General features: G+C 36.1%; 1 protein-coding gene across 3 annotated transcripts in view; it reads left to right on the forward strand.

Moving 5' to 3' along the window:
• Nucleotides 1–26,119, forward strand: part of AHR (aryl hydrocarbon receptor) — a 93,212-nt gene extending 67,093 nt beyond the window's left edge. For 2 of the 3 annotated variants that reach the window (XM_005306661.5, XM_065583211.1), the window contains 8 exons: nucleotides 1,390–1,479; nucleotides 3,473–3,596; nucleotides 8,722–8,852; nucleotides 9,275–9,477; nucleotides 11,706–11,815; nucleotides 14,614–14,755; nucleotides 15,891–17,157; nucleotides 23,130–26,119. In XM_005306661.5, the coding sequence (XP_005306718.2) occupies nucleotides 1,390–1,479; nucleotides 3,473–3,596; nucleotides 8,722–8,852; nucleotides 9,275–9,477; nucleotides 11,706–11,815; nucleotides 14,614–14,755; nucleotides 15,891–17,157; nucleotides 23,130–23,285 (2,223 nt within the window). In that variant the 3' untranslated portion in view covers nucleotides 23,286–26,119. The remainder of the gene's footprint in view (nucleotides 1–1,389; nucleotides 1,480–3,472; nucleotides 3,597–8,721; nucleotides 8,853–9,274; nucleotides 9,478–11,705; nucleotides 11,816–14,613; nucleotides 14,756–15,890; nucleotides 17,158–23,129) is intronic. The other variant, XM_042856502.2, reaches the window with a different exon arrangement.
• Nucleotides 26,120–27,985: the final 1,866 nt, after the last annotated feature.

The raw sequence follows: 27,985 nt of genomic DNA on the forward strand, positions 1-27,985 counted from the left end.
AATGCTTTTTTAATCATATAGAGAGCTTGATGACTTACTTGCCTCTCCATGTAAGGCCTGTGTGCACTATAAGTAAAATAGATTTGGTTCCATTTTTTACTGCACATGGTATTTTATCTGTTAATTGTGCAAAAGGTTTGGGTTATCTAAGCCTTGCTAAAGTTCCATTTGCACCACACGTTGGTTGGGAGAATTGTGTTGTAACTAGATCTATATTGGTTTTATAGTACCGCTCATTACATAGTAACTCAACATCTTCAACAATAAATCGGTAGCAATAGAGAAGTTACTAGTGAACTTCATTGTGCTTTTCCCTTTTGGGGTTAAAGCTCTGAGATAATGTGTGTTTTGTTTAAGTCCCCATTCATTGTGGTACTTGTAGTGTGGTGTGGACAAGCCTATAAATAAGTAAACGGTAATTTTAAAGATGTTTATCTGTTATGCACTTAAAATTGAGAATATATTATGCAATCTGAGCTAACCCTGCATTATTGCCTTATTTCTTCTATTATTGGGACATTTTATTTTTAATAAACATCAAGGAAAAAATTCATCCTCGATGTAAATGACTTAATAGGACTTACTGTAGTGTTTTCCCTCAGTAGTGTTTCATCAGGAATTAATTAAACTCTATATGTAGAATATAAATAAGTATCTTATTTCAACTAACCTTTTAGAAATTAATTTACACTTACCACATACATATTTGGGGTGCATGACTCATCAGCTCATGATTTGTAGAGGTATGACTGTCTTGTGATTTGTGGTGTAAAGTAGGAGGGATCTATGGACAGTTAGGTGACCTGATTATCTTAATCCTGCATTTATGGACTTTTGAATATCTGAAGTTTTAAGATGTAACTTACTGTAAGTTAATTTCCCGGCTTTCAGGTATTTATTTTCTTTTGAAATTAGAGTGGCCTATTAGTTTTCCACTCTGAAGTTATTTGATAAATATTTGCATCCTTAACTACAGTTCATTGTTATAGTACCAACTCCTCTCAATTTATAAAAGCACATCTCTGCATTATTTTTTTCCACAATAATAAAAAGTGCTACATAGGAACTAGGTGTTATGCGCTTGGAGAAGGAGGATTTACAAGTCAGTATGCAGAAATGTGTACTTAGGATTTTATATAAAATCTTTTCTTTCAGATTGCATTATACAGAATTGCATACCTTTTGTAAGGTACTGGTAAAATCAGGACTTAGGGAAATTTTTGATTTCTTTTAAAGTGATACTTTGTTTTAATGCATTGCAGTTCAAACTAAAGCTGGAGGTGCAAAACCAGCCAGTAGGTTTATAGAAACACTGAAATTTATAGAAACGCTATTTAATCTGGAATTCTGTCTTTCAAGCTAACGGATTTTGGTGTTTTTTCTTTCCAGGCATTAAATGGCTTTGTGCTGGTTGTTACAGCAGGTGCTCTAGTCTTTTATGCCTCTTCAACCATCCAGGACTATCTGGGTTTCCAGCAAGTATGTCTTTTTTTTTTTTTAATCTCACTCCCGTCTTTCTCCCCCCCCACCCCAACAAGTTTTTATTGATTTCTAGAAGATTTTAATTAATGATTTCCTACGGCTTCTACGCTCATATTTAGTCTTTGATAATTTACATGGAAAATAATCTGTTTAAATATTTTGAGCTGGATTACTTTGGTACTATACTTCTTTAGTATTAGCTGATATAGTAGAGAAGGGGTCTTGTGCCAAGCAAAATATGAATATTTTTCCAACATTGTGTTAAGCAAGTCAGGGAACTTTCACAATTAAATTGTCTGTACTGGAACAAATGTTTGAAATCGTATGAAATGCTGCACAATTTACAGTGCTGAATGGTACATCTTTCACTAGAAAGGTAATTTTAATAGGAACTTTTCTTAATAAATGACCTACATATGCTTTAAGGTTAGTTTAATTATGTATTGGGTTAGCTTACTAATTTTTTTTAGTTCCTTTTGCGTTTGTTTTTCTTCAAGTATAATACCTTTTTTGTAAATGACTCACTGTGTAAATGAAGGAACTGAGTTTTTGTTTAATGATAATATCACTTAATATATAAGCCAAACAAATTATGTTGTGCTGCAGAATATAAAAAAAAAATCCTGTTTAATGGAAAATGATCATACTGATATCCGGAAGGTACAGTTGTACTTAACTTCTTCACCACCTGGGATTGATACAGATCTGTCTTGCTGGGTGCTGGATATATATGCTAGATGGTGATATATGTAGTTGCTGTTAGACCCAATAGAATCTCTTCTTACTTTTATCATCTTAGCCAATGGATAAGGGCATTGGGAATTTTAGTTTAAAAGCAAATGCTCCAAACAAAATATATATATTTTTCAAGTTACACATCTTTGTTGGAAAAATAAGAAAAGTTGGAAAAACAGAGTAGGTATGAAATGCACATTGTAACTGCAAAATGTCAAGTTTGCATTTCTTATGGAATGAAAAGTAAAGCTTTAAAACTTACATTAAGATTTAAAAATTAGTATTTCTGGCAGTTTTTCTAGTAATTGTTGACTTTTTTAATAAAACATGGATGAAGCAAAGAACTAATTTGTTTGAGCTAAACTGTTGCTTCTGCCAAAACCATCTTATATTCCTTATGTCCTTGTTATTTAGATACTGTGAGTTTATATAATGGTTGATACCACAGAAAGCAAATATTTTCTAAGAGAACCTACAGCACAGAAATTTATCTTAATTATCTGATCCTGCTTTTGAAATTCTTTTCTTAGCTTTAAAAAGTTTTCCTTCAATTCTTTCAACCCCTGATGCAGGAAGTTCTTAATGTTTGGCTCACGTCCCGTTCTTAAGCACCATTACTGCAAATGATAAGGCAGTTTAATAATTAAAGATATAAATGGACCTTAGATAGGGAAAGATTTCAGGCAAACAAAACCAACGTTCAGAGTTTATACTTGTCTTATATTTGTGAGTTTCTTTGGGACCTTGTCTCCTAGCACAACTATGCTCAAGTCCTGATTGGCACTGTACTTACTTTGCTCCTATATAAAATAGAGTGTGCTTTAAACAAATCCATTTAATCTTTATCTCCTCTTTTAAAAAAAAAAAAAAAAAAAAAAGAGTGACATTGTCATTTCTGTATATGGCAAAGCTGTTGTTTTCTTATTTTTACATTTCTGTTAGGCTGTCATGGACAATGAAGAGTGAAAAATAAAATCTTGATAAATTAAGATAGGCTGAGCTTGTGTCAGAAGAAAACCAAAATATAACAGGAAGGAATTCAATTCTAATGGGCACAACTGGATTCTTTTATGAGCATTTACAAATGATTTCATGAAACTTGTTCTTAAATACAAACTTATATTATTGCATCTCTAGTGAGATGGATTGTAGTATCCAGTTCAGCAACCAGTCATGTAATTGAAGTCAATAAGATGACTTTGGTACTGTCATCAGAGATGTCTTACTCTCTCAACTTTTTCCTTTTTGCATATAGTCTGATATTATACACCAGAGTGTATTTGAATTGATTCATACAGAAGACAGACCTGAGTTTCAGCGTCAGCTTCATTGGGCGTTAAACCCTGCACAAACGACAGATTCTGCACAGAGAACACAAGGTGAGAATGCAATCAACTAGCTTACAGTTGCCTTTTATGTATTTGTATTCTAAATCATAAATTCTTATTTCAGATAAGCATTTAACACATGACTCTTGCATAAACAAGATTTTAGTTTCACTTTAAATGGAAAATTACAGGTGGAAAATATTGTTTTGAAGCGCAAATCCCAAGCCTTGCACATCGCATCACTACTCATTAATTTGGGTGAAATAATGTGATGCCTAGGATGGATATTATGTTTCTAAAAGTGCCCAAATGTGATTTTTATTTCATAAACTGAAGATACAAACACACACAACAACCAATCAATTTATCTAAACATCTCTGTCAGGAGGGAAGAAAGGTCTTGATCATGTCTCTTTGAATGAAGTGTGGGTGTCCCTTCCATGAAATTATGCATTTATTACACATTCTCTCCTGATACTGAGCTTGACATTAAATTTGTTAGCTCAGTCAGGATGTCATTTAAATTGTGTGACATACCTTTTCAGCACTTTTTGCCCATCTTCTGTGATGGCTGAAGGGGTGCATTTGTCACATCTTTGCACTGGAAAAGTGCATTGGTGGCTGTGGAAGAGTGGCTTTTTATTCCCTGTTCACATATGAAGTCTCTCTCACGTACACCTCCTCCTGGGTAGGAGCAGGAAAAAGAACAAAAGGTAGCTGCATACACAAGAAGGATGGCCCTTAAAACCAGAGACTATCCTAATTGGCCTTATGAGGTAGGTGCCAATTTGATCTTTTGGATTGAGAAGCGATTAGTAATAGATCTCTTACCTATAGGTACTGGGAGAGCTGCCTTTATGGCTGGCTTTCTGTAATAACAAAGGAACTGAATACTACCTAGTAAAGCCACCAAACTAGTCAGTATCCAGGTAACCATGTGGTTTCATAGAATCATAGAAGATTAGGGTTGGAAGAGACTTCAGGAGGTCATCTAGTTCAACCCCCTGCTTAAAGCAGGACCACCCCCAACTAAGCCATATTTGGAAATACTTTTTTTTTTGGTGCGACATTTTTACAATGTACATTATTTGGAAAACCATCCAAAAGTTGTACACCTCTGCCTCAATATAACGCTGTCCTCAGGAGCCAAAAAATCTTACCGCGTTATAGGTGAAACCGCGTTATATTGAACTTGCTTTGATCTACCAGAGTGTGCAGCCCCGCCCCCCCGGAGTGCTGTTTTACCGCGTTGTATCCGAATTCGTGTTATTGGGTCGCGTTATATCGAGGTAGAGGTGTATTTGAATTATCATATATACTAGCTTCATTGATACTCTTAGATTGAGCTTTAATAAGGCTTTTGTACTGCTCTTTTTATAGCAATGCAAATGGTATTTGGGCCTTCACCATTAAAACTGCATGACAAAGAGGGCAAGGCATTTTATATCCATAGAGGACAGAAGACCTTTATTAGGTTGAAAACATTTTGGATAAGTGCATTTTGGCACTGTAGTTTTATAAATATGTGGGCCAGGCCCCATCTTCCTACTTATTATTGGATTATTTCCACTTTGAATCCACCAAACAAGGAATAATCCATATTATGGTCAATCTACCTACATAAGGAAATTTGATTTAAAATTTTACAGTTTCCCTTTAACCTTCTTAAATTGCAGACCGATGGCATACTTCAGTATTTAATAAGGTAAATGTTCACTAAGCTAGGTAGTAAAGACCAAATATCCTTGACCTGTGGTCTTGGCAGGGCAGGCACCAGCCGAGCAAGCTGGTGCTTGGGGCGGCAGCTTGTAGGAGGCGGCATTCCGCCCAATCCTAGGGCGGCACGGCCGCTTTTTTTTTGTTTTTGTTTTTTTGTTTTTTGTTGTTCTTCCGCTCCGGCCGCCCTTTAGGGGGCAGTGGCTTGGAGGACAGGAGCGCCCGGCAGGGCAGCCCACGTCCTTCCCTCCCAGCAACCCGGAGTGGTTTTTTTTTTTTGCTTTGCTTTGCTTTGCTGTTCTGGCCGCCGCAGTTTTTTTTTTTTTTTGCTTGGGGCGGCCAGAAAGCCAGAGCCAGCCCTGGGTCTTGGCTCATTTAAAGCTCAGTGTGCTTCACAGTTGTTGGTGTTCCTAGTACAAAACAATTCGTTTGTGTTTGTGACTCAACTAGTTTTTATAGTGTTTATACCAGATGTGTAAATTGATCCAGATCTAGCTGAAAACATACTACAGTGAACATGTCTTTTGATTTAGCGTTGGGACTTAATTTAGCAAACAGCTGTTGTCAGAAGACATATTTGTATAGAGTGGTTTACTCTAGAGTGAAAAAGCATTCCAAGATTAAAAATTCCTTTTAACAGCGCAGAGCAACTTATAAATAATGTTGTGTGAAAAGGTAAGACAATAGCTTAACTCAGCATCAGTTTTCACTTGAATGATGGAAGTAATGTAAGAACAGAGTAGGAATATTAGTGCTATGCAGTATGTTTCTAGTTTACTTAAAACTGTTAAACTGTTTTCACACCAGATTACTTGTAAATTGGGAAAATACAGCTTTTGGTTCTCAGGTCTTTTTTATTATTATTTAATTCAGATACCTAACAAATGTCACATTTATTATCACAAGGACCCTGATATGTTAGTGAAAGCATTATCTACTTTAATTCACTTCTGATTTTTAATACCCTCATCTCATATACATATATTTGTCTTGATTTGTACTTTTAGTGACCCACAGGATAAAAGTGCTATGGACACTGAACAAACATTTTACCCATTGTGAGGCATGGTTGGAGTTAAGGGCAGAATGGAAAGGAATAGTTCATTCAACTAGCCATCCATTTACTGGACCTGTAAATCAGAAAAATTAGTTTCTGAGGTTAGAAACCATTAGTTTTCAGTGTAGTACAAACATTTCATATTTAAATAGTAAATTGTGTGTATAGTGTGGTAATCTGGATTAACATGTTTTCATGGCTGATAACATTTTCTTCTTATATGGAAAACTGAAAACATTCCATGTATGTCATTTTGCTGTTTTTACTTTCCTTTTTTGGTTTGTTTTCATAGGGGGAAATAGTAGGTATGACAGTAAGGAAGACAGTATAAAAATGAGTTTTCCATAATGAAACATGGTTCAAAATTTCAGATGTAGCTCTGCTGTGGAGGGAGTCTGCTGTGTTAGTACTAAGAGTAAGATTAAGTCCAAGAAAGAACAAGACAGCAATTGAGTACCCCAGACCATACTATTCAGGTTACGCTATGTTGATTTCTGTTACAGAATGTTTCTATGAATTACCTGAGTTGCTAGTGTTAATGTTCATATTGCCATTTTTGGCATTCATAGTTAATTATAGGTGGCTTTTAACACCTTGAAATTAGAGTCCAGGTTTCATGACCTTTTAGATCCCTGGATCCAAAAAAGCAGTGCCAGTGTGTATGTTTGGGTCTTTTCTATATCTAAGGAAGTTAGAAGAAACTTTCAGACATTCTTGAGTGCAGTTGTACCATGGATAGTTAAATGTGTATTGCTGAAGAGTGTTTCAAGACTGTATAAAATTACTCCCAAAATAGTGTGAGAGAGAATGGTACTGTAGCTAATGTGCAACTCATTTACTTTATTATGTTATGATATATGAAAAACAACAAATTAGATCTTGCTTGAGATCTGGAATTTAATGTTTGAGTTTTTATACCATCAAAATCAGTTTCCTCAATTGACTTAGTGTAGTTTTTCATTGATGCTCTTAGTTATTGAATTTCTATTAGAGTAAATGCCAGAGCAAATTTTGTGTAGGTTTTACGCACCTGATTAGTTTATTTTAATCAAGCTCTTTGCACAACTCCAAAGACACGCTGTATATATTGCATAAGAGATCTTCTAGTTCTTACTAAATAATAATAATAATATGTGGAGATATACCTATCTCATAGAACTGGAAGGGACCTTGAAAGGTCATTGAGTAGAGTCGAGTCCAGCCCCCTGCCTTCACTAGCAGGACCAAGTACTGATTTTGCCCCAGATCCCTAAATGGCCCCCTCAAGGATTGAGCTCACAACCCTGGGGTTAGCAGGCCAATGCTCAAACCACTGAGCTATCCCTCCCCCCAGGGAAAACTGTGTGGCAGTTTTCTCAATTGCATCTGTATGTGCATATGAATTATTTTGGTAGGTCACTTTGGGGTGTGTGTGTGTATGTGTATGTATATGTATATATTGCCTGCAAAGAGTACTTCATTAACTGACATTGAACAGACATAGTACAGTAATTGTAATGTGTAACATCATGCAGATCATATGGTCAGTTTGCAGGTTACTGATGCAATATTTTTTGCATTGTGTTTCTTGGACCTTAACAGTTGAAGTATAAATTAATGCCTGAATGTCACTTCACCAGCAAATAGTTATCCTAAATTGCCAACACAGTACCATTTTACCACCTCAGTTACACATCCTTAAGTTGCACATACGTCTGATGGATAGAACTACACACTGATTTCATGATCAGCACTGTACACAACAAATCTTGCTGCTTTTGTTGTTTCTGTATTCTGCACCTGCTATTGAGACATCACAATATATGAATTGGAGAATGTTTCTATAAAAATAAACGAACATTTAACAAGTGGCAGTGTGCACAACTGAACAGAGCAGCTGATCTGTGGCACTTTTCCTGTTGGATTTTGTTAGATGCTTAGAGAGTTGTGATTTCTTAATGCAATATTAGGCATCAACAGGAAATGCTGTAGGATTTTCAAAAGGACTCAGTGGAGTTAGGTGCCCAAGGAAAATAAATGGAAGTTGACTGCCAAACTCCCTTTGAAAATCCCACCTGTAAGGCAGTGTGGACATTGTCCATGGAGAAATCTAATTTTCCAAGACTGCTTCAAAATCTGAATAATAAACTAAAAAAAGGACTACTAAAGAACAACTAGGAGGTGTGTTCGACACAATTCTACAGTATGATAAACAGTTAAACACAATCCTATCAGGAGAACTGATATTTAAACCATTTCTAGTGGTGCAGTCAATGTAGGTCTTGAGGATGTTTCCAATTTACATTGTTCATGTTCAGGTCATGACCTGAGATTTTGTTTATGGGGCGGAAGATCATTTGTTATAGATAGCCTTCACTAGGTGTTTCTCTAAAAATAACCCTTATAAATAATCTTTTCCTGCAGGCGATAATGCTTTTTCACAGCCAGCAGCCTATTATAAGCCAGAACAGCTTCCTCCAGAGAATTCTTCCTTTATGGAAAGAAATTTTGTCTGCAGATTACGGTGCCTCCTGGATAATTCATCTGGGTTCTTGGTGAGTATACAATTATATAAAGGCTTCCACTATTGCCTAAAGTGTATAAAACTAGAGAATGGTGGTAATAGTGCCTAGGAATAAAATAAAAGATTCTCTGAATCCATCTCTGCTTACATAGAGTTCAGAACAATGCAGCTTTTGTTTACTGGTGATGTTCTGTTTTACACCAGGTTTTCTGTGTTTGCTTTTTGAGATGGGTTTATGGGATAATAGATTTCTAAATGACAGGCATCTAAGTATAGCAGCATAACTCTATTTTTTTATTAATTTTTTAATATTAATTAAGGTCCAAAGCATGAATGTGATGGAAGTTAAAATAAGTGCCACTTTTCAGAGAAGTATGTTATAAAAAAAAAAAAAAGTTTGATGCATGAATCTCTCTCTAATCTGTGATCACTATATATTTTCCTCATCTGAAGGCCATGAATTTTCAAGGGCGATTAAAGTTTCTTCATGGACAGAACAAGAAAGGGAAGGATGGCTCTCCTGTCTCTCCTCAGCTGGCTTTATTTGCAGTGGCTACCCCACTGCAGCCTCCATCCATCCTTGAGATACGAACCAAAAACTTCATTTTCAGAACTAAACACAAACTGGACTTCACACCTATAGGCTGTGATGCAAAGTAGGTACATGGTCATCTACATAGCATGTTACATTTCCCTGTACACTTGCGGCTGAAATAGATCTCTGCATCTTTAAAGTGTTTAAATGGGTACCTTTAAGTGAGCATTGGAGGTGATTGTGTATTGGGGTGGTAAGTAGTAGGTTTTTCTCCTCCACTGTTGGAAGATAAAAAGCATTTGTAGATAGAAAGGGTACTGTCTACAGACATCCTCTTCAGAAACTGTTTGATAATACCTGTCTCTTGAGCATTATCAAAACAAAAAATTGCTCTTCAGAAGTATCTTTATGAATTAGGGATAAAAGTAGCCCCTGGGAGGGCTGATTTAGAATACTCTCCACTGATGAGAATGAAGTTCACCCAAATCAAAGCATCTTTGTCAGCGTCTCCTCCTCCTCCTCCACTACACCCAGCCACCCTTTCAATTCAAATAGATATAAACTACTATGGAAATGTGATTTGTTGCAAATTAGCTGTAAGTGAAACAAAATTATACAGAAATTAATCACATGAAATAACTGTTTTGCACAGTGCTTTGGACCAGTTTCCTTCCAAACCATTATTTTGTCTTCATTTTAAGAAAATAAACCCTACTACATTTCTAGATCAGCATAGCACAACCATTCCCCAAGCATGGCAAAAAGCGCACTAAATTGATTAAAGATAAAATCCTCTGGCCTGTCCTGAGTTTTTCCTTTCTCTCTCCCTTTCTGAGGTCAGATTTTCAGTGTTCTCAGTGCTTTAAATCTTCTCTCCCATTTATGATTGGGTAACCCTGGTCAGATTTCCCTGAACCCGTGGTGCACAATGTACAGCCAGATTATCCTCCACCCTTTCCATCAGAATATGAGTATGCTTTTTCTATATTCTCCCAACTACTACTAATCCCAATAAAGAAAAGTAGATGTGAATATATAAAAGAGAAGTAAAATTTGCTAGCCATGAGGTTGCTATCTTCATCTCTTCCTCTTTCCATTTTTGTTTTTGTATTTATTATATTGTCTTACCTTCCACCTCCCATTTTTCTTTTTTATTCACAAACCACTTATTCTTTATTTTGTCTCTTGTTTCCTTTCCTTTTTATTTTCTCTCTTCCTTTTGTTACCCACATCTTTCCTTTTTCTTTCTACTGCATCTTCCTTTCTTTGGGCGCCCCAGATGTCTTCCTCCCCAGTCTTTCCTTCCACTGAGCATTCCACTGTCAAACACTCTGGGAGATACCCCCAGCTCCTTCAAAATTATTGCCTCTTCCATTCTTCATCCCCATTCCTGATTATATCCTGTTGATCCTGCTGTGGCCACAAAGGGCTCTCAAAGTCAACTCCTGTTGACTTCTATGGAGCATGGTACTACTGCCAGCACAACTCTTGTGTTCCCTTTAGTACTGTGGCGTTCGCGTCCACTCCCAAACTGAGCAGCTCAGGTGAGTGGCAGCTGGCATGAAATGCAGACGATGGAAAAGGTGTTTAATAACTGGAGGATGGAGGTGCTTAAATTTTTTTTTTAAGAGAAGGGGGGTTAAGAGACATCATGGGCTTCTGTGCCGCAGAACTAGAGCACACAGTGCCAGCCTCCCTTTGCTGACTCTGATTCAATGGGACTCATGTCTTCACAGACCACCTAATTACACTATGAGCATCCCCAGACTCTTCAGTAACATAAGTGGCATATTCTTGAATACACCTTTGGCTAGAATAGATGTAGAAAATTGCCCAGAATACTTATCTAACTAGCAAGGAAATATTAGGGGGGAAATTTAATGCCATATTTAACACCTACCAGTAAAACGTGGCTTGATTTGCACGCACACAAAACAAAGTGCCAAGCAGACTAGGGGGTCCCGTTGCAGTAAACGGGAGCTACTGCTTGCACTGTAATTCTGAAAATTACCCCACTTATTTGCTGATACATAACAAAATACAGAATTAGGAGCATAACTTTAAATATCTATTTTTGGAAATTCTAGCCTTAATATCCAATTTCATTTTGTGGAAGCATTTCTGTATTCTGAAGTCAGTTTAGGTAAATAATAAAGGCCGTATGGCTCATGATGTATTTGCTAAATTTTGTAAGAAGAATCACATAAAATCTTGCATAAAATCTTTATTGTAAATACTGATGACATACTCTGCTGTAGCAGAAATGTTTAGCCCTGATTAATTCCTGTGTTCATACTGTACATTGATACACCAGTAGTGCTACAGTTTGTTTTCCTTTTTGTCTTACAGAGGAAAAATTGTGCTGGGATACACTGAAGAAGAGCTGTGTATGAGAGGAACAGGATATCAATTTGTTCATGCAGCTGATATGCTTTATTGTGCTGAGAATCATATCCGAAGTAAGTGTAATTTGCCATCTGTGAGGCAGGCTGCTAAAACAAGCAAAGATTACATTTATAATAAAGAATGTTATGAAACATAACCAAAATTAATCTAGTCCAGGGGTTCTCAAACTGGGGGTCGGGACCCCTCAGGGGGTCGTGAGGTTATTACATGTGGGGGTCGCAAGCTGTCAGCCTCCATCCCAAACCTTGCTTTGCCTCCAGCATTTATAATGGTGTTAAATATATAAACAAGTGTTTTTAATTTATTAGGGGGTCACACTCAGAGGCTTGCTATGTGAAAGGGGTCACCAGTACCCAAAAGTTTGAGAACCACTGATCTAGTTATTTACAGAATAAACACTTTTCTTTGTACATGTTCTTCTACTGCATATAAGTTTATACTAGAAGAAGAAATATTTAATATTCCCATCTAGACCCATTTTGGTTAAATATTCCAGTTCCTGTCATATCCTGCTGTTCACAGTTCCTGTTCCCCACAGCCCAACTGCTGCTATTTCAGCAACTTCTCTTAGGGAGATGGATTTTAAGATAGTTTTCCTGTAAGAGGCTAAATGGAGAACACCCTATGACCTACAGGCACTTCTCTTTTACTCTTCGTTGGAGGTAATGTTTAATAATTTCCCGCTATCCCCTTAGACATCTGTAGTAAATCACCTACACCCTGCTCTTCATTGATCATTTGTAAAGCAAACTGGTTAGCTATCCCAAAAGGGTGACCAGTAGGCACACAGTCCTCCCTGACTTGTGCAATCTCACATGTGTAAGTGGACCCCTGTGTCTGTTCAGAGCCCCATTAATAATCTGTCAGATCTGCCCACTCAGATCAGCTTGCAGGCTTGGGAGCCTTAAGGAACAAGTTGGTGGCACACTCAATCACCCCCACCCAAATCCAATCATGCAATGAATGTAAATATTACAAAGGTAGCTTCATTACTTCCAATTTCTGGTTGAGACCAGGATTGGAAATGGTGGCACTGAAGGGAAAATTATTTCAAACATTTCAGAATCTCAAAAGATTTGTTTTTTAAAATGTGAGAAGGTTCAGGGAAGATGTGGAATAATTTTTCCCTACTGGTTTTCCCACTCTGGTGCTAAGTATATTAAATGCCTCCTTATAAAATAGATTTTTTTTCTATTAGGGACTCTTACAAACTTTTACTTTTTTAATTTTGTCTAAGAATGCAATTATTTCACCACTGTATGTACTATAAAAGTGACAGTTGGATCACAAGATGAAGCAGTGGCAAATAGATTTTTTGAGATAGCATCTGAAAACTATGTATTTGAAATACTCACTGTTATACTATTTTCATCATCTTAGAGATTTAAAACAACTAAACATGACCCAGCCTAGAGTCAAAGCAAATGCTGTGTGTGTGGTGGTCTTGTTTTTCATTTTATTTTGTGTTTTTGTAATTGCATTTGCCTTTCTGCCAGAACACAGAGTTTAGGATTTTGTAATTTATGTGCTGTTGTATTTAGCAGTCCCTGCTATTGGCGAAATAATGGACCATGGTGCCATTAAATACTGGGATTTTTTGTATTGAATTGTCTCAGTGCCTGGAGTGACTCTCAGCAGAACGTCCCTTTGGCATTCCAGCGCCTACTTACCACCCAGGCAAACTGGACTTTATGGTGTAAGGTTATTAAAACCAAAACTAACACATATTAGGTTTTGATCACTCACCCCAGGTTACTGGATACTTCAGGATCTAACCAAAAAACAACGCTGGAAGCCAATCTTTAGTAAACTAACTACAGATTTCTTAATAAAATAAATGTCATTAAAAAGGTTAAAATCAGATAAAATACATGACAATTGAATCAGAATATATAAGCCCAGTTGATAGCAGAGATGTAATGTCTGCTAATATCCATACGTCTCTCAGGGCTTTCCCAAAGTTAGCTTTTTGGGGATCTCAGTCCAGAGTCTCAAAACTCCCCCTGTTTAGGTTCAGCCGATCAGAGAAGGCAGGATCGGATTATCACTGATGCAGCATGAGTTTTCACCAGCTGAAGAAGTAGTAATACAGACAGCTTGTGAATCTCCATAGTTAAACGAAGGACCTTTGCTTTGAAGTTAACCTTTTACTTCCCATCCATACACAAATAATCCAGTTACATTGATTTACATAAGGTAATTGCCGGCCATTCATTTTAACAGAGATAGATAATTGAAGACAATGCAGGTAATATCATTAGTTACATACAGTATATACATATCTTTGATCTTAAGGTTGACGGCATACAGAATACAGACAGACAAAAACAATTCAATCAACATTTTCCTTAATCTCTTATCAACATAATTGAATGGGCTGATGTCTGCTAGCCCATTTAACATCGATTTGATACTAGCACACAATTGAATTGGCCTGATTACATTGCAGTGCTTCTTGACATGCCTTAAAAGGTTACACGCAGGTGGACTGGCTAGTTAATTTTAAACTGTGCTGGTTTGTCAGTGTCACATGACTATCTTAAAATTCATTGTGATTTTTGTTCTTGTATTTACCCTTGGCCTAAGTAAAGCTTCTTGGCAGGCAGACCATATATTCATTTTGTTTTTATTTTACTTTCTGGGTCCAAATGGGCTTGGTTATTGCATGTCAATGGGTTTATTGAGAACATAATTCTGTAATATGGAAGCATACTATTAAGTACTTACCTTTATACTAGTATAATTAAATTGCTTTTCAAGTAGAATTATTTATATAACATGCCAAGTTTTCTTGTTTATTTCTTAATTGGAAAAAATATTAAGCAGTATATTTGACCTTTTTTAATTCTAGTGATAAAAACTGGAGAGAGTGGCATGACTGTGTTTAGACTTCTTACCAAAGAAAAGCGATGGGCCTGGGTTCAAGCAAATGCACGCCTGATCTACAAAAACGGAAGACCTGATTATGTCATTGCAACACAGAGACCTCTTACGTAAGTGTTACAGCATAGTAGTTTAGCTTGAAAACTCCCAACCTACCATCTGACATAGATCTTATTAAGATACAGGGATTTGGGGGTTATGTTTTTGTTTTTAAATGTTCTCTACCTGCTGCAAAGAGCTTTTTTGTTTTGTTTTAAGAGTTAAAAATTGCCCGTGTTGCAATAATTCCATCTGTAAATCCTTCCCTTGACATCTCAAATTGTATGCAACACTGGTTATGGCAGATGCCACTGTGTTCCTCTTAGGAAGTAAATTTAATGAAACAAAGGCGCAAGATGGTTCCATCCACCCTACTTCTATTCTTCTCCCCTTTTCTCTTGGAAGAAATCCAACTGCAGCTGCAGAGACATCATATATTACTCAGAGGAATTAACTTCAGTAGAGTACATACTGAATTCCATTCCACTTATTATTTAGCATTATCCATACAAACCCAACGCTCACTTGACACTGAGAAATGAAAAATACCAAGAGAATTCAGAGCTGAAAGATCCATGCTCCCAGCAAGTCAAGAATAGTAGAACAGGAAGTATGTAATTTAGGTTTTTTGAATTGCACACATAATATTGATTAACATATGGAACATGTGGAAGTATTACAGTAAATAAACTCCTTATATCACACTTGTTATCTAACTGTCTGTGCTGGGCTAGCTTGATTATCACTTCAAAAGTTTTTTTCTCTTAATTAATTGGCCTCTCAGAGGTGGTAAGACAACTCCCACCTGTTTATGCTCTCTGTATGTGTGTATATATATCTCCTCAATATATGTTCCATTCTATATGCATCCGAAGAAGTGGGCTATAGTCCACGAAAGCTTATGCTCTAATAAATTTGTTAGTCTCTAAGGTGCCACAAGTCCTCCTGTTCTTCTTTTTGCGGATACAGACTAACACGGCTGCTACTCTGAATCCTTATATCATGATCTGTTGCTCATTTTACCCACTAGAGTTAAGTTTTAATAGCCAGATTCCGCAGTGACTGGCACTTTTTAAGTGACTACAAATAGAATAGTTCATTTTGTTAATGCTTCAATTCTAGGAAACAGAACTATACTATTTTATTGTAATGACTATAATACTGTAATAAAGTACTGTATTTTTTTTTTTTTTTTGTCAATTTCAGAGAAGAAGAAGGGTCAGAGCATTTACGGAAGCGAAACATGACGGTTCCTTTTATGTTTGCAACTGGTGAGGCTGTGTTGTATGAGTTAAACTTTCCTTTGCCTAGCCTAATGGATCCCTTGCAGACAAAGGTTAAAAGCACCCCTGGGAAAGGACCTACTGCCAAAGCTACACTACATAAAGAATATGTTGATCCAAACTCAATTCTGGGTGCCATGTTAAGGCAAGATGAGTCTGTATATCTCTGTCCTCCCGCTTCAGATAAACTTTCTTTCGAGAGAAACTTCTTTACGGACACCAGCGATGAATTGGGCAATGTTCTTAGCAGTGACTGGCAGGATAATCTTTTACCAACCGGAAATAACAACATCTTGAAACAGGAGCAAACCAACTGTCCCCAGGAAAGTAACTTAATGATTACTGAAGACAGCACAGGGCTCTTTCAAGATAATAAAAATAGTGACTTGTACAACATCATGAGAAGTCTGGGTATTGACTTTGAAGATATAAAATGTATTCAGCAGGATGAGGAGTTTTTTAAAACTGAATTTTTGTGTGCGGATGATATTGGAGACATTGACATAACTGATGAAATCCTGACCTATGTTCAGGATTCCCTAAATAATAAGCCTGACTTCTTGTATTCAGGTTGCCATCAGCAACAGACGACGTTTCAGAACTCTAGCTGTTTGGTACAGCAACATTTGGATAAGCAGCAACTTAATCAGCACCAAAACCAAGTGGCTGAGCAGCATCAGCAGCAGTTATGTCAGAAGATGAAGCATATGCAAGTTGATGGGATGTTCACAAATTGGAACTCTGGTGGTAGAGTGCCTTTTAGCTGTTCACAGCAACAGCCAATGCAGTATGTTTTTTCTGACATGCCTGGCACTACTCAAGAGTTCGCTTACAAATCCGAAGTCAACCCTGCACCTCATGCATGTAGGCAGGAGTTTATGCCTTATAAACAGCCCACAACCCTGGTGCCACAGCTCTCTAATTTTACCCAAATAGATTTCCCAATAGGATGTTTTGACAGATCAAACTATCCTGGTTCTTCAAGCTTGGAGGATTTTCTCAGTTGTTCACAAGAAGTCCCTGAGAATCAAGAGCGTAGAATAAACTCTCAGCCAGTTATGGTAACTTCTCAAACATGCTATGCGGGTGCTGTGTCTATGTACCAGTGTGTTCCAGAAACTCAACCCAACTCTGTGGATCAAATGCAGTATAATTCTGTGATGGAGGGTCAACAACTATTGTTAAATAAGGTATGATAAAGGTCATTGTTAAATTTTCTTGCATGTTATAATAGTTGTTAGCAGGAAACTAGATGGTTTATGGGATACAGAACCTATTATCAACTAAGTCATTGGATTTGAAACTGATGCAGTTGTAGTAATGAATGAGAGGTACTGTAACTTCTGTTCATTAACCTGAAATGAGCCATGCTCAGTCCAGGTCCCAGGGAATGTGTCCATATCACAGGAACCTCTGCAAGTATAAGTGACAGATACCAATTGTAAATATCCTCCCTCTTAAACCTAGAATTAGTTCTTCGAGGCCAAGGCTGAGCAGAGTGACAGAAGTTTGGAGTATGCTTGTATCTATTTTGTAGGTAAATAGATTGCTGACAGTACAATTGTCTGGCACATTTCATTGTCAATTCATTTTAACCATACATAGATCTATCATACTTTAAGAATAAGAAAGGTAAACTTTCATTGTTTGGATTCTTAAAATACAAAGCTTCTGTTAAATCAACATAATCTCACTGCTTAATTTAATATATTTTAAAGATCACATTAACATACAAATTCTAATTTTACATAACTTGCATGGAATCGTATGAATCCTTGTCCTATATATGTGCAGGTATTGTGAGAGAGGTTTCAAACTGTGTGTCAACAGGTGGTGCACCGTTAAGATGAGAAACTGGCCTATACATATTTTACTCATGAAATACCACAACATTTTTAAGAACTAAGATTTATAAATATGTTATACATGTACTTTTGTAAAAATTTAAAGTATTTCTTTTGCTCTAAATGCTGCAATGTTAAGAGTATGACAAAAATTAACACAAGTTACATAAATAGGATGTGCACACAAAAATAAAAATTTAATATGAGTTAGGCCTTGATTGGTGGGACTAATTACCCTAGCGCAGGAAGTTCAAAGCAGAGCATGGACATAAATTATTTTAAGATACATCTATCTGTAAAAACACAACTTTATTTTCTTTAGGAGTACTGCATACAATTTTTAGTTTAAAAAACTTCCAAAAGAGAAAACTGTTAAAACGGTGAAAAGATTATTCAGAAGCATACCTTTTTTCTGCAGAAAAATCCAGTTACATCTTTAGGGCACATGCAAGCAAAACCAGGAATGAATTCTGATTTTAAACTAGGAGTTATGTGCTAATTGTTTTGAATGTGCAGAGTCACTAGCTATATTGCACCTCAGTCAAAGGAGAATAATATGGCAGCAGAAAAAGATCAAAACAATTATTTCCTGTTCCTCAAGTTCCTGATTTAAAAAAAATCAGGTCTTCTCTACCTATTGGTTTAGTTTATATGCAGCAGAAAGAAGAATTATCTGAACATTGAAAATGGTAGGCATAGCCATGTTTTGCCAAGGAGAGTGCAAAACAAAATAATATAACACATTAAAATAGCGTAGCCATTCTTCAGACAACGTTGTCTGCAAAATTCTTCCTGGGTAGAATTGAGTACATTAGCAGCTTTGGAAGAAAAACTTCCAATTTCAAGACAATTCTTTGAATGTGATAGCAGCTATCTGCATTGCAGTGCATTTAAATTGTATTCTTTATTTCTATTGTAATAATGCCCAGGCACTCTAATCAAGACTGGGGCCCTGTTGTGCTAGACATGTAATATGAAGACATGATTCTTTTTCCAAAGAGTGTATATTCTGAGGCCATGATCCTACAAATGCTTGTGCACATGCATAGGTATTTTCAGAATTAAGGCATTAACTGGCATTTAACATACACCACAAAGCAAGGAAGAAGAATAAAGAAAATGTACAGTCTATATTACATCAGCTCAGAAGTCAAATGAAGACTTGTTACATTTCTTAATTCTTTCATTAATTAAATACAATATAATTATAGAATTATAAAACTTCCTTTAAAATTGAGCACAGTTCTGCAAGATTAATAGCTTCTGCTTGAGAGACCCAAGACTGGAATAGCATGAAGATATTTTGGCAAAGTTCAGTAAGGAAGCTTACACAACACTTGGCTGCACTATGTATCACTCTAGTCGGTGCTATTAATCCTTCATAGTCCTAGATAATAGTGTTGGAAAGCATTTCCTGCGTCATCCAACTTCATGCCCTTCTAATAGTACAGGATTGTCATTTACACAAATACACTTGAGCATTGTTATGTTGATGCCTATTTTTTAATAACCAATTTAAATGTTCTTTTTTAACGTTTAGGTTAATTTCTCACTATAATACTCATAGCCACTCTAATTATTCCTCATTTTTGTTACTTCATTTTGAGAATTTTTCTCTTCCCATTCCTCAGCAAAAGTATGATACCAGAGTACTTTAGTAGATTGTCACAGTACTAACAAAACGTACTGTCGTACTTAATAGGATATTATAAATAGTTAAAATTAAATCTAGTTGTAGTCCATGAAAATGGTTAAACCACTAGAATACTGTGTTCTGATTTTTCACTTTTTTGTAGTAATGTTAATGCATCAAAGGGAGACGAGCAACCAGGACAATCCTATGTTAAAATATATTTATATCATGGCTATATTTACTGTTGTTGTCAGAAGAGTGAATGATTCCAAACAAATGGGTGTATTCTTGTAGTAGTAATCACATGAAATAAGTTCCAAATCAAAGCCATGACTGTAAATAATATAAATGAATTGGAGACATGTTTACTGTAGATAGGGAGAAGTTATTAATGGTTAGAGTAATAACAGATGGAAAAAAGTGTGGACAAGCATGTTGTCAGTTACCCTTTTTATGATCCTTCCATCCCTAGTTAGTTTCTCTATGACAAGATTTACAGTGAAGGTCCAGATGGGATGGCTGTGGGTATGTCTACACTGCAATAAAAGACATGCAGATGCGTGGCATAGCTGTGTTTGGCCCAGGTCAGCTGACTCAAGCTTGCAGGGCTATAAAATTGCAGTGGGGAGTGTCTCGGAGCTGGGGTCCCAGCCTGAGCCCAAATGTTTACATTGCAATTTTGTAGCCCCCGTCCCCTGAGCCTCGTGAGCACGAGTCAGCTAACCTGGGGTCTGAGACTCAGTGCCATGGGTTTTTTATCGCAGTGTAGACATACCCTGAGCATATCTAGTCTGACCTCCTGCATAACACAGGCCATAGGACTTCTTCAAACTTGATTTTAAAGTTTCCAGTGATTAAGAATCTATCACAACTTTTGGAAAGTTCTTCCAATTGTTGTAAGACCAGTGTCCTTTTAATAAACAGGGACTACTCCCCCTTACTAATTACTACTATATGCTCAGCAAAGTCTGCCAGGCAATGCACATATTAATAAGTGATCTCACCACAAAATGGATTTAATGAAGAACATTAAAATAATCCTGTCCTGGCGGGGGACAGCTAGTGACTTAGTAGATATTTTCTATCTCTGACTTACGATTCTGTGAATATTTCTAATGAGAATTGATGCCTCTATCTTAAAAGGATTTTATTTTGCTTTATTTTCCACGAATATGTGGAATATTTGTGCATATGATTTTTGTAAAATGACAGGAAGCATTACATCAGTTGATTAAAATAATCCTGGGGATCTTTGGGGGTTGGGGGGAGATGGTTTTGAAGAGAATTGTTGAAATGCAGAATATCAAGACTGATAAAAACTTTTCAGCACTCTCACTTGATTTTGTTAGATGTGGTGATGACGATGATCATTCATTCAAAAAATCCAACTGCATTAAGTGGTATACATTCCAATTTATAAATGAACTGAATACGCACTCATGGAAGAACCATAAAAGCTGACCACCACCACACACTCAAAAATACCACCTTAGGTGGATTTTGAAATTGTAACATTCTTGACGAGGAAATTGGTAGTGTTGAGGTGGGTTATGCTCTCCACAAGTGGGGGGAAAAAATCACACTAAAAATCTGACTTTGAAAAACTTTCAAGACCTACCTGTCTACTACTCCTGGCATTGTAGGCAGTGACAAAACTCCCATTAACTTCAACAAAAGTAGGATTGTGCCCATGATCTTTGTTTACTTAACTTTCCATTTCTCTCACTAGTCCAGTGTGTTCTATTTGCAACTGACCACAGAAATCAGGATTTACCCATGTGATTTATTATGCAACAGGTGCAGTATTAGTAAATAGAGTATTTACTATTACTAAAAAGTTAGAACTGAACACGTTTCAAGGCATACTTCAGATTTGCAGTGCAGAACCAAAATATATTTTTATATATAGCAACTCTTAATATTTTGCTAAAAATGTTCCCCAAACCGTCTTGAGTAAATAGGGAAAAATAAACTTTTAACATCTTAAATATCTACCCTGTTTCCCCGAAAATAAGACATCCTCCGAAAATAAGGCCTACTTACAGTTTTGCCTCTCGTTGTAATATAAGGCATCCCCCCGATAATAAGACCTCCCCGATAATAAGGCATCCACCGATAATAAGGCATTTTTCATTTCTGAAAAATAAGACATCCCCTGAAAATAAGACCTAGCGCATCTTTGGGAGCAAAAATTAATATAAGACACTGTCTTATTTTCGGGGAAACAGGGTATTATATATCAAATGAAACACTTGAGTCTTGTGCCATTAAGAATACTTTACATTCAACAACTAAGCTGATTTTACTACTTCAGAAGTTTGATAATTAATTCTTCAGAACCAGTTTCAGAATTCCTGGAATGGCCGACTCCTTTTTAATTTTAGATGCCAGAAAAGTTTTCATAATCCTAAAATATTGCTGTGATCTTTGTGTAATCTTAATTTGGGGGGAAGAAGAGAGGTGGGGGAAAAACAGAAGTCCACACTCTGTCCTAAGCAAAAGCAGTTCTTGCCCCTTACTAAGGTCATATTTGAGATGTATGGAAATATGAAAAATGTATTATTGGTGGGTGGGGGGAGTGAGTTCTTTTCTTTCCCATAGATAGCTCTCATGGATTTACATGCTCAATTCATAAGGTGACGCATAGTCGATATCAGACACAGCATAGGATTTTTCTATATACAGTATTAAGCTTTTAATCCTTTATTGAGTATCACATAAAAACTTTTATTGAAAGGCATGATTGAAATATTTTAGTGAGTTCAACAATAAAGAAATAGCTAGGCCATTCCCTTTAGATATCAGACATACCCAGTGTGGTGATGGTTTGATTTACTATTTGTATTGCAGTAGTGCCTAGAGGCCTCAATCAAGGGTCAAGATCCATCTGTGCTTGATGTTGTACACACCTGTAGTAAAGACCTGCCCGTAGCTCATAGACTTAAGGCTTGTTGACAGGACCTTGAGTTTGCCTTCTGTGCTTTGACTTCTGCTTATTATGTTAAACATGACTGTTTTACTGTGCCTTTGTACTTCCCTTTTCACCCATCCTAGTATGTTGTGTATCTCTATTGGCCCCAGCCATAATATAAAGGGCTGGTCTCCAGGAGTATTTAGTTTGCGGCAAGGTAGGGTATGAATCTACCCTACACTAGCCTATTGTGCTCCAGCTGTTGTGGGTACCAGACTGATGCACATTAACGTTTCATTAATGTGCCAATTTGGTCAAGTCCTATCTCAAAGAACTAAGATCTAGTCCCGTCTCAGGTCTGAGATGGGCATCCAGGCACCTACAGAAACTTAGGCACCTAGGGGACTTTTACAGCAAAAATATAGTCACCAAGTAAGTTTAGACACCTACATGGTTAGATAGCCACTTAGCATGGGTTTTGTGGATTGCAGTGGTTCGTAAATCTTGGGTTTAGGCACCGGAGTCACTTTGTGGACCTGGGGCGCTATGTTAGCTGATCATGACTAGTTTCTGCTCCCTATGAAAAAGCATTTATTTCACAATTGGAGTGGGCGGGGGGGTAAACACCACCAGGAGCTTAGCTAGAGAATGCAGAAAGAGTCCCTGTCTATTTTAGGATTAGGAATCTCTAATCTTACCTGTGCATTTCACTAAATGCTTTTGAAGTTTTTAAAAAAAAGCAGCCAGTAACCCCTGTAATTTTTTTTTTTCCAGTTCCAAAATGGTTTCGGTGGAATAAGCTTAAATGAAGCATATCCCTCTCAGTTAGATGTCATCAGTAACACACAGTCTGCCACGCACCTTCAGCCTCTTCATCATCCGACAGAATCCAGACCTTTCTCAGATTTGGCATCCAGTGGATTTATGTAATTCAGAGCCAATATCCCATCTCTGGTTTTTGATGGATATCACTTTGGCCTGTGAAGGAGCGCTTGATAAGGCTATGGACACTGGGCTTTAAAGCCCCGAGTACATTTTGATAAGTTGAGGCTAGTTGCACTATATACCAATAGGATATGTAATCCAAAACCTGACTTTTTTGGGTGGGAATAGGAACTATACTTTGACTGAAAGTGTGCATGCGCTGTTGTCAGTCAGATTGAAAATGTGTTGTTGCTGCAATATGGATTATGTACTATATACATCACGTTGTAGAACATAAGATAAGGCAAATGGTTTTATTTAGAAAATAAATGGGCACTTTGACAACCTTACTTGTAATGGCACAAACGGGAAGATGTTTTCACTCTTGGATTATTGCCAGATTTTATTTTTTTTAATTAAAATTTTTAAAAAGAATGATCTAAAATTAAGAGCATCAAAAGCACTTATTTTTTACTGTATACTAAGGTCTTTCCTTCAATTAATTACTTGTTATTTTAGCTCCTTTTGTTTTAATTTCCAGTTCTAGCACTTTAATCGATGGATTAAAACAAGGATTTGATATACAATTTTAGGTTTTATATAAACAAATCCATTGCATTCCTCCTTTACTGTCAATCTTAAGTGCCTCACAATTTAGCTATCTTATTTCTGAAAGGAAGCTTGTTTTAGAAAACATTCACTATAAATTAGTCATCGACATTGTGTGAACTTTTAACTAATATATACAGTGATATTGGCTTTCTTTTTTCTATAAAGTTTTTAGCAATGGCTGTTTCGAATTAGACTCAATTCTGAGTCTGCAGAGTTGTAACACTTATCTGGAGATGTAAATGTTTTACACATAGTTCAAGTAAAGGCTTTTTGTTATTCTGTACTTCATGTCTGCTTGCTTCAGGTAAAACAGGGTAAAAAAAACAGAGATTTTGCAGGGGGAGGATTCCTCAAGATTAGTTTCAGATTTCAGTGCTGAAAAACATGTGCCTTATCTTGTGTTAAAACACTTGTAATGTTCTTCAGAAATAAAAGTACAAGGCTGCTCTATGCAAATACTTTCACTAAAATGGATATTGAAAAGGGTTAACTTTTAAATTATGGGGGAAGAGCTGTCTCAATGGTAAATGGTATTGAGGTTTACTTTTGTAAAAAATTTCTTCACTGATAGTCAAAGTTCGATTAGCTGCAGTTTTTAATGTTGCAGGGGGGAAGAGAGGATCTGCTATTATTAAATGTTATCCCTGATAAATTGCACTCTAAAGGAAAAGAAGTGATCTTTTTTTTGTTTGTGAACCCACTTAAAAAGATCTATGTGCAAAATATAAAAATGAAAAAAAAATTAGTTAAAGTTCAGAGAGATTATCCTTGTAATGAAAAGGATTTTTATATTTTTTGTTTTCAGAAAAGCTAAAAATATTGCTTTGGGGTTTTTTTTATTTGAGAGAACTGTTAGAATTGTAGACACCAATGTTTGGTGCAAAATAGTAGCATAATGGAAAAATACAGAAACGTATATGTTCAAATTGTTGCATACGCTTGTGTGCTGTATAGTTCATATGTAATAAAACGTCTTTGTAAAATATTTTAAACCAGTTAATTTTAAAGTGTTACATCATATATATAAAGATGAAATGTTTACATTTGTTATGTATAATATAAATTACAGTGTAGACAGTTTTGTTAAAAAGGAAACAAAAATAAACCAACATTCTCCTGGTTGGTGTTCATATTGTTTAATACAAGGACAACTGGAGTTTTTTAACTTGAGGAGAGACTATTTTGCAAAATTGTTGAAAATGCGATGGGGAAGGTTTCATTCCACTATTTGTGCAATCTGCACTGAAATAACTACAAAGCTAAATATTGTGCATTAGATTTTCATCCCATTTCTTTGATTTCTTCTTTGAAACACACTCTCCATGAGTAAAACTAATTTCCTTCTATAGTGTAATATGATCTGCTAGACAGAATATCAAATTCAGTTGTAGAATTTCAGATGCATGACGTTACCAAGGGAGAAATGGATGTCAGGGAAATATCTTGTATTAATACTCTACATTATTCAGGAAAGCCCTAAAAACAAATTAGCTTGGGACATGAAATTCATTTTTTTAATGTTTCAAACTTAGTGATATCTCACACTGAAAACAAAAAGTTTTGATTTAATAGCATCTGGATTCACATTTTAACATTTAAATTTTTAATTTAAGGTAAGTTTTAATCAATTTCTAGAATGGCTTGCATTTCTAGTTAGTGTATCACTTTTAAGAGTGTGAATTTGACAGTCTGTTTTAAATTCTGTAAAACTAAAACATTCAAAGGGGTAATGTACATTTTTACATCAGTATAAATAAAAATGCATCTGATCAGTCTAGCTAAACCAAAAATGTGTTGTTCTACCACTAAGTGCCAAGGAAGCAGCAGTACTAGTGTACTGCTTTATTATAAACATTTAGTTTTGTTATATACATAATATCAGTTTATTTTCTGTAGCTATGCCTACAACAAACCCATGATTATGACTGTGTATTTTGAATCTACACCAAACTACTTCAAAAGTGCACAGGAATTTTTGAATTTTTTCATTAGCCCTCCAGTTCTGTTATGAGTAAGATATAGCCCATTGTTAATCAGTATTACTATCCATTTTTTGTACCAGTTTTCTTGGCTTGTTTTGCTTTAAGTTCTTATTTCTGATTTGCTATGCCTGCACATGCCATGCAATACATTTCTTGGGTTACGGTATGTTTTTGTAGTGTTCTTACTGACCTTCAGTAATGTTTGTAAAACATAATATATGGTAATAAAATAATCATTTGAATGTAGCTGATATGTATGTTCTTTCACTACAAACAATTCTTTGTCTATCGCAGAAGCTTTGTGATTACACCACTGTGGACTTTGGAATTTCCAAAGTATTAGACACAAGCACATGTAGACAATTTGGTGCTGTATATAAAAACATACATTTGAACTGTAGTTCTGTATCAAAATGACAGAGAATGGTAACTGGCAGCTTATCAACATTTTAAATATCAGCAACAATTAACTCAACAGTTGAGTTGGATTAGACACCACTTGCTAACCAAATAATCTGATACCAGGAAACCTGAGTGTGATAGGCCCAACATTTGACTTAACATTTTTGTATTTATTTAATTTTATAGGGTTCCATATTCTGAATGAAAAATGTCCTAACATTTCCTCTGAGAAGAAGAAAAATCCGTTTTTTTCAGTATATACAAACTGACCAGCAGTCATTTTAAAGTAAGAAATATGCGCATATGAGGAAAGGGTTTAAAAGGAAAACAGTTGCTTTCAAAGAGATGATTATAAATCAGTGAGAACCTTTTAGTAAATATAAAACAAAAAAACCTTGATCTTGTGCTCTTTTAATAAAAAATACTGAGCAAAGTCTGCTATAAAAGGAAAAATACATTTATGCTCCTTGAATATGCCTTTCTGTAGGTGAGTTAGAGATGGCATGACTAACTCATGAATTTTCCATTTGAGAGTCATGTAGTCATCCCTAACTCCTTTTAGAAAAAGGCACTTCCCTCCACACATAGAGGAGGGCTTGGGTGATACCTAAGCCTTGTACTTTCCCTCTTCTGCTCCCCAGTACATAAAGGAATATGGCCCTTAGTATTAAAGGGAGTTATCAAAAGGAGAATATTCTGTCCATGCTCTATAGTAGTGCAACTAATTGAATGGTGAAAGTGATCTCAAATATTCCTGGAGTAAGGATGTCCTACTATTTATTTGGATAGCTGCTGGGCATTTTAAAATGTTAATGAATCTCAAATGTTTCATTAAGTTTAGCACAAATGATTATTCATCCAAACATGTTCCAAACATTGCTCTCCTTTCAATTAGGGGATAAATAAAACCAGTACCGTGTTACTTAGCTGATCAAAAACACAGATTAATGGTGTCTAGTTGGAGTGAACAATTTGCACATAATCCACAGTCTTGAGTATTTTAACACAATTTTTGGCTAATAATTTAAAATGAAGAATACACTCAAAGGCCATCCATCAGGTTACGAGATTTTAAGACCAAAAGAGAGCATTATGGCCATCCAGTTTGACCTTCTGCCTAACACAGGCCAGAGAATTTCAATAAGTGGTTCCTGCATCAAGCCCATAACTTCAGGGTGAGCTAAATCATTTCTTTTAAAAAGACATCCAACCTGGATTTTAAAAATGCATCTCATTGCTAGCCTGAATTTGTCTATCTTCAGTATCCGGTATCAGAAATCTTGACACTATGTAACTACTTTATAGACTAACACCAAGTCAGTTCTGAACCTTTTTTTTATTAAACCAAATAGATTGCGCTTTTTTACTCTCTTCCTGTAAGGTAGGTATACAAAGCTCCAGTCATTCTTGTATCTCTTTTCTGAATACTCTCCAATTTGTTTAAATCATTTTTAAAGTGTGGACATAACTGGATACAGTATTGCAGTAATGGCATCAGTGATAACACCCTCCTACTTTTGCTTGATATTTCTCTATTTATACATGCAAGGTTTGCATTTCCTTTCTTAGCCATCACATCACACTGCGTTAATGTTCAGCTGTTTATCAACTGTCCTCGTTAAGTCCTTCTCTGAGTTCCTGACATCCAAAATAGAGCCTCCCTTCCTATAAGTATGACCTTACATTTAATTGTATTACAATCACATGTTC

This window comes from Chrysemys picta, chromosome 2 (assembly GCF_011386835.1).
Source record: "Chrysemys picta bellii isolate R12L10 chromosome 2, ASM1138683v2, whole genome shotgun sequence".
Taxonomy (NCBI): domain Eukaryota; kingdom Metazoa; phylum Chordata; order Testudines; family Emydidae; genus Chrysemys; species Chrysemys picta.